At 36.3% G+C, this 7,881-nt stretch overlaps 1 protein-coding gene and 1 non-coding gene across 2 annotated transcripts; both read right to left on the bottom strand.

Moving 5' to 3' along the window:
* Positions 1-1,240: 1,240 nt before the first annotated feature.
* Positions 1,241-6,014, bottom strand: LOC127748409 (uncharacterized). The gene is made up of 2 exons (XM_052262905.1): positions 5,885-6,014; positions 1,241-1,536 (listed from the first exon to the last, which is right to left on the bottom strand). The coding sequence occupies exons 1-2, from the start codon at positions 6,012-6,014 to the stop codon at positions 1,241-1,243; spliced, it is 426 nt and encodes a 141-aa protein (XP_052118865.1).
* Positions 6,015-7,562: 1,548 nt separating this feature from the next.
* TRNAA-CGC (transfer RNA alanine (anticodon CGC)) lies at positions 7,563-7,635 on the bottom strand. The gene has a single exon. It is a non-coding gene; the product is annotated as a tRNA-Ala (tRNA).
* Between the last annotated feature and the right edge of the window lie 246 nt (positions 7,636-7,881).

Raw genomic sequence — 7,881 nt, 5'->3', positions numbered from 1 at the left:
TTTGTTATTCACAAAGACAACAGTTCAAAAGCGTTGCTGTTGGTGTTATTTTTTTTCAACGGTTTTAATACCATTGCCATTTTGTAGCTGTCTTTAACAACTGTTTTAACACCATTGTCTTTTGTAACTTTTGACAACGATTTTTTGTAATTATATAATTCTTTATTTATAATAATTTTCTCATGTTGCATTGAAATTAGTTTCAACTATTTTTTTAATTTAGTGTCAATAAATAACCTTAATTATTTGAATCAAATTACTAAGAAAAACTAATTGAACATTTACCATCAAATTTGATTTATAAAGTATTATGTAAGATCGACAATCACATTATATTATCATTACAAAATACCATAATACTAGTCTAAGTCATAACTACTTCTAATTATATCATCGTCATTTTTCAAAATATCATAATACTAGTCTAAGTCATAACAACCTCGAACTATGTCATCTAATTTTGTAAAAAATACGATAACAAAAGAGAGTTGAAATTGTTAAGTAACAAGTAGGTTTATCATCATCATGTCCACAAGTTCATGAATTTTACTTTCTAACATTTGCTCTTCAAAATTTATGACCTTAATTAAGTTCGTTTTCTTTTTCAACATGGTTTTCCTATAAACAAAACAAAAAATAATAAATCAAATATAAAACTACACATGTCTAATAATAACAATATTTAGGGATAAGTATTGTTTTGGTCCCTAACGTTGAGAGTCAGAATCGAAACCGTCTCCAACGTAATTTTTTATTTAGAATCATCCTTAACGATTTTTTTTTGTATTAAAATCGTTTTTTTTTAATAAATGGGTCTTCACCGTCGTTTCTTGCCATCGACGCTACCTTTGGGTCCTTCGCCACCGAGCACGAGCAGCGAGAGAGGAGATATGTGAAAGAGAGAGGGAGTGCCGGTGGAGGGGAGGAGGTCACTGCCATAGCCGCCGCCACCATCGCGACACTTGCAACGTCGCCGGTCCGTCCACAAGCCACCGCCAGAACAGCGAACAGAGGAAGACATCGCCGCCGTTCATGCATGCTTCTGCTGCCGCCGGGAAGGGGAGCCCGACGCAAGGAGGGCGGCGCGCGACGGAGAGAAAGGAATCTAAGGCTGAGTTGGGTTCCTATCATTGCCGATCTGCCCAGCTGCCGTCACTCCGTCGCCCACGAGCTGCCGGTGGTTCTACTTCTTCTTCTTGCTATGGCTTTTGCTCCTTGCTTTGGCCTCTGCTTTCTGCTTTTACTTGATCTTCTGCTTGAGTTTATGCTTCTGCTTCTTGTTGAACTTGTGCTTCTGCTTGAGCTTTTGCATCTGTTTCTGCTTCAATTTTTGCTTTCTTCTTGTGTTGATTTGGCTTTGTGCTTGAGCTTCTGCATCTGTTTCTGCTTCAGTTTCTGCTTTCTGCTTCTGCTTGTGTTGATTTAGTTGTTGAATTTGTGTTGATTTCATTGATATTGTTATTCTTGGTGGTGGAGGTGCTGGTGCTGGTGCTGGTGGAGGTAAAGGTGCCAGTAGTGATGGAGGGTATTTTTGTCCTGAAAAAATTAAAAGGACGATTTTAATGCGAAAAAAAACGTTAAGGATGATTCTAAATAAAAAATTACGTTGGGGACGGTTTCGATTCTGACTCTCAACATTAGGGACCAAAACAATACTTATCCCTAATAATTACTAAGAAAATATTTGAGAGAGAAAGGACAAACATATATATAACATTCTTCTATTTGGATACACAAAACAATTGAATCAATTTCAACATAAATCAACCATTATTTAAGATATGATAACTTATAGCAACTTTAATAACAAATAATACCTCCTCATTAGCATCATTATTCGGATTGCTTGAATTACTTCCTAGTTGAGCAACTAATATCTCAAGGTCCACTATTGAGCTTTTTTGTTACAACATCATCTTAACAAGAGATTTTAGTTCATCTACTTCTTTTTGCATCACATCGACCTTACCCTCTAATGTTGCTTTCTCAAATGCATGTTACTACTTAAGGGTGGCAATTTTTTTATTTTTCTTCAACAAAATTGATGTGGTAACTCTTCTGTGACATCGCATTCAACCTGCCTTCTCTTATCCAAATGTGGATTGCAAAGCTCTAATTGCCAATTCTTTAGAATTTTTATTCTCAGCTTGCATATGTGCCTATGTTAATTTGAAAAAAAAATAAGAATAATTAAAAAAAGAGTAATTAAACAATTGGACTAATATTAAGAGTCTTTAACTCAGCTGCAAGCGTAAAAATAACAACAACTGATACACAAATGGCCAAGACACAAGAAATTCATAACCTATTTTAACTAAATTAACTCACAACAACATTCAAAGTGTCTTCATCCAATAATTTGTCCTTTGTGCTTTGGCGAGTCTCAACGAACATTTCTGCTTGAGTAAGTGGTTCACTATTTTTCTTAAAAGCAACATGTAAGTTCAGTTCAAATAGGATTTATATAGAGTTAAAATAAGTTTATCTTCTAAAATCAACACATATTTGATACTCAAAGATGCACACTACACATACACACAAATATACAACAAGGTTTAAAAAATTGTACCAATCTTGCACATATTATTACAAAATTTATTGGTCCCTTTCGATGCCCAAATTTCTATTGTGCGCTATTTTTCTTATTATGTGCAGACATTTTCTACATAGCAAGAGATAAGTATTATAAAAGAGATAACATGTTAAATGATTTACTTGTACTATAGTTCAATGTCTAAGATGGTAACAACTACAAAGAGTGGTGTAGTTGAATGTTTAATACGTTGCAATTCATAATAGCTTGTGTTTTGTTGTTACCTAGAAAGTGCGCAAGTTAATACTTTTTTAGCTACGACATGCATGCCTCAATAATTAGGTGGGAAAAACAAGAAGAAATTTAAAAGTAACAGAAAAAAAGAAAGATAACCATAAAATTATACAATATATAGGTTGTTAGAAGCTGGAAAATCAAATTATAATGAAAGCTCTACCTGAGTTTCTTATTTATTATCAAGAATGATTCCTGCTCCACTACCGGCTTTATTTGACGAGACATCCACATATAGATGCTAAATTGTAGAGCTTCCTTGTAGTTCTCCTGTGTATTCAGCTAACAAGTCAATCAGGTACTATGATTTAATGGTTGTTTGAGCTTCACACTTTAGATCAAACTCGGATAGTTTCACAACCCATTGTAACATCCGCCCTGCAATATCAGTTTTCTGGAGGATATGCTTCAAGGGCTGGTTAGTTTGGATTTTAATATTGTGGACTTGAAAATAAGATTGCAGTCTTCTGAAAGCTAAAACAAGGGCATAATTTTTTTTCTATTATTTGATAGTTTAATTTTGTCCCCTTTAAATCCTTGCTAATGAAGTAGACAGGTCACTGCCCCTCCTTATTTTCTCAGACAAGGGCAGAGGCTATAGCCTTGTCTGTGACGACTAGATATAACACGAGCTCTTCTCCTTCTTTAGGTTGGGTAAGGATACATGGTTGGCTAAAAATTTTTTTAAAGTCTTGAAAAGCTCGTTCACATTCTTGAGTCCACTGGAACTGATTTTCCTTCTTGAGTATTGTAAATAAGGGCAGGGATTTCAAGGCTGATCTTGCCAAGAACCTAGATAACGCTACCAACCTTCCCTTTAGCTATTGAACTTTCTTTAGACAGGTCAGAATTTTCATATCCATGATTGTCTTACATTTGTGTGGGTTGGCTTCAATGCCTCTTTGAGTGAGCATGAATCCCAAGAACTTCCTGGCTTTAACGGCAAAGGTACAGTTTGTGGGATTTAATCTCATCCCGTGCTGTCTTATTGCGTTAAACACCTCTTCAAGGTCGGGCAGTAGACTGATTTTTTCCTTGGTCTTTACAAGCACGTCGTCCACAAAGACCTCCATCAATTTTTCAAGGTAAGATGAAAATACCTTGTTCATTAATCGTTAATATGTAGCAGTAGTTTGTCCTAGGAGTGATAAAAGATGTATTCTCCTGATCCGATTTATAATCAGAATCTAATTATATCCTGAGTACGCACCCATAAAAGATAGATATTTATAACCTGAAGCTGAATCAACCAAAGCATCAATACTGGGCAAAGAGTAAGGATCCTTGGGACAAGCTTTGTTGAGGTCGGTATAGTCGATACACATCCTTCATTTTCTGTTTTGTTTCTTCACATGGACTACACTAGCAAGCCATAACGGATATTTTACCTCCCTTATGAACCCGACTTCTAGCATCACCTCGACTTGCTCTTCTATAATTTATGCTCTTTCAGGACTACGCTTTTGTCGTTTCTACTGAACAGGTCATGAATCCGGGTAAACAGCAAGCTTATAGCTCATGAGGTCGGGGTGGATTCCATACATGTCAGAGGCTTTCCAAGTAAAGAGGTTGGAAACTTTTCGTAGGAGCTTAATGAGCTCCTGCTTTAGCTGCTCTTCTAGGTTAGCCCCTACATTTGTTGTCTTTCCAATATTATCCGCAATCTGGACCTCCTCGATCTTTCTATTATGTTGGGGTCTTATTTCCTCCCGAATTCGGACACCTCCAAATTCTATGGTATTGACTTCTTTTTCTTTTGTATACTATCATAGGTTTATGCTTTCATGGTAACACATTCTTGTAGTTTATGATCTCTTCTCACAGTGGTTATTCCCTCAAGAGTAGGGAATTTCATGCAAAGATGAGAGATGGAGACTACTATAGCAAGTCAGTTTTAGCATTGTCCGACCTATCAGGGCGTTGTAAGCCAATGCCACGTCGTATATAGTCTATAATCAAGGTCATTGATTTTGTACCCTTACCAAAGGTGGTGTACAGGGAGATGAAGCCTAGAGGTCGGATAAGCGTGTCTCCTAAACCAACGAGAGTGTTTGGGTATACCATAACTCTTTTTCTTCTAAACCAAGCCTGTCAAAAACTGGTTTAAATAGGATGTTGGCCAAACTTCCCTAATCTACGAAGGTTCTATAGAAGTTTTCATTGGCAAGTATCATTGTTATTACGACAGGGTCATCATATCTAGGTGCTACCTCTTGGACATCTTCTTTTGTGAAGGTGATGGCAGACAGATCGGGTATCTCAGCTTCTTTGCCGACCTAGTAGACTTCTTTCAAATGTCTCTTGCAGGAGGATTTTGTTACAACTCCTCCTGCAAATCCCCCAGCAATCATGTGGATATGTCTCTCAGAGGTTCACTATGGCTGATATCGCCTATTCCTGTCTTCTTCATCTCTTTGCCTTTTACCTTGGTCATCAAATCTTTTTGCTAGATACCTGTCTAACTGATCTTCACTATCCATTTTTTTACCACATTCTTTAAATCATAACAATCATTAGTAGAATGACTATATATTTTATGGTATTTGCAGTATTTTGACTGACTTCCACCTTTTTTGTTTTTAATTGGTCTGAGAGGTGGAATCTTATTGTGTGGTAGATCTCTCTATAGACGTCGACAAGGAAATCTCGCAATGAGGTGTAATTGTGATACCTTCGAGATTTATCCGAGCTATATTATTCTTTTTTTTCTTTCATTATTTTTCTTTGTCTCGAGCCTGATATTGATTGTGTTGTCTTGGGTGGGCTCTCTTAATTGAACTGTATCTTCTATGTTAATATATTTATTAGGTCACTCTTGCACCTCGTACAAAGAGATATGTGCCTCTTTGATATAGATTGGGAGAAGGGACATTCTCTGAGACCGTTAGCTAGTCCCATGATAAGTGCTTTGGTAGGTAGGTTTTGGATCTCCAAGCACGCTTTTGTTGAATCTTTTCATACAGGCTCGTAGAGATTCTCCGACTTCTTCTTTTACTCCCAAGAGGCTTGGCGCATGTTTGACCTTATCTTTTTCGATGGAGAATTAGGTGCAAAAACCTCTTGCAAGGTCGTCGAAGCGGGTTACTAATCTTGGTGGTAGATTGTCGAACCACTTCATCGCAGCCTTGGCCAACGTTGTCAGAAAAGCTTTAGAACAAGTTGCATTAGACGTGTCGACCAAGTACATTCGATTCTTGAAATTACTATAATGATGTCTTGGGTCAGTTGTTCCGTCTTAGAGGTCCATGTCCGGGCTTTTAAATTTTATGGGAACTCTAGCTCGCATGATTTTCTCTATAAATAGATCTTCACCTCCTAAAGGTGTTTCTTCATGATCAATGTGGGGTCTCCTACCCCTGATGTTAGATTCTAGTTTCGAGAGTTTTTTTCTAATTTTCCTCGTCGTCGTACCTCCCTTCTCAGGGTCGTTCAGATTTACGTTGTCGCTCTAGCTCCTATACGAGTTGTTCTAGCTGACCTTGATGCCTGTGGACAAATTCCATAATTTTTGTAGGATCTATTGGCCCTGATCTTTCAGATTGATGAATTTCTGAGCTTATCCTATGTCCTTTCAGGTTTGACTGATGTGCGTCTCTAGCAACACATTTTCCTTTATCAACTTAGGGAGGTATAACTAATGCTCGATCATCATTATATTGCTCTTCTTCTTGGGCTTCAAAATCGGAAGTCGTGTGTCCATCTTCTAGAATGTTGTCTGTCATCGTATGGTGTTGATTACCAGGCCCCCAACAACGGTGTCAATATTCTGAGGGTTACCTAAAATTGAGATTTGGACCTGAATGTGAGGTCCAAACTCTTATTGGGGTTGTGTCTGACGTCTTCTAGTGTCGAGGTGCCGCTGTCTGACATCTTGGTAAGGATGGGAGTAGTACCTGCAAAAAACTCCGATACTTAAGTTAGTAAGGATTTTAAGAAGGTCTTTTAGTAGATTAAAGTTCAAAAAATACCTGACGGTGTCAGGGTATTTATAAGTGTAGAGGTGGAGTCAATAACTACCTTTTGAGTAGTCCTATATTTAGAGGTGAGTTTACTCTCTTTTGGTAGAAAAGTTGTTGAGATCTCCTTTCTAAATGAATAGGAGAGATAGTAGGAGTTAGTTACTTATTTAGATAAGTAGGGCTAAACCCATATTATCGTACCGACCTCCATAAAATCATGTAGGTCTGAATAATACTTATAGAGTGTTGATTGGACTTTATCTTTTTGAACTCTTTTAAATTGTAGGTTAATGTATGGACAATTTTTATATATAAATCTCTACCTTTATTTATCTACTTTCATCATATTTTCCTAATATTTATTGTATTTGTAACAGGTAACAACTTAAGATGCATATAAATTGCATGCATTGGTTTTTTTTTCTAAATGTCAATTGTTTGAAATTGAGATTACTAAAAAAATGTGTTTAGATAAAATGTGTTTTTAAAATTTAAAGCATATATTAGAATTATTAATTAAAAAAGAATTTGTATAAAAAAAAATCAAAGTTAAAATTCTTATATACTGTTTTTTTTATGGACTTGGGCTATGCCGAACAATCCGACCCGACAAAAAAGAAGAAGCATATTTTAACTGAACTTAAAAATGTGTTTTAATGGGTTTTGGGCCTTCTCTCTTAAAAAAAAGAGGAAAAAAGGCAACTGGGGCATCCAGCCATCCATTTTAGTCAACTTACACTGCTTTCCTGAAAGGCAGGATATATAAGAAAAGAAAATGGAGATGCGGGGAATCGAACCCCGTGCCTCTCGCATGCGAAGCGAGCGCTCTACCATATGAGCTACATCCCCACGTCGGATGCTTCTTAAATTCTGCAGATAATGTTTAGTGTTTACGCCGTATGCATATAATTTGACGAAAAACAGCAACTTTTAGTAATTTTTGGTTAACATAAACACTAATTTATTGTTAAAGATAATTTAGTGTTTGTGTAAAAATTCTATAAAACGTAAGTATTAATTATATTAATTTATGTGTCCAAAATTCTAATAAATATAAATACAAATTATATATTTTTTATGTACAAAATATCTGTA

This window comes from Arachis duranensis, chromosome 6 (assembly GCF_000817695.3).
Source record: "Arachis duranensis cultivar V14167 chromosome 6, aradu.V14167.gnm2.J7QH, whole genome shotgun sequence".
Taxonomy (NCBI): Eukaryota; Viridiplantae; Streptophyta; class Magnoliopsida; order Fabales; family Fabaceae; genus Arachis; species Arachis duranensis.
The sequence above is the reverse complement of the archived record's forward strand: the minus strand, read 5'-3'. Positions and strand labels throughout refer to the sequence as shown.

Bases quoted from the DNA above. Each gene is read 5' to 3' on its own strand.
- LOC127748409 (XM_052262905.1), bottom strand. From the start codon at position 6,014: ATGTACTTGGTCGACACGTCTAATGCAACTTGTTCTAAAGCTTTTCTG. The intron at 1,537-5,884 runs GTTTTTGCACCT...TAATTTTTTCAG, and splicing joins CTTCGACGACCTTGCAAGAG to GACAAAAATACCCTCCATCA.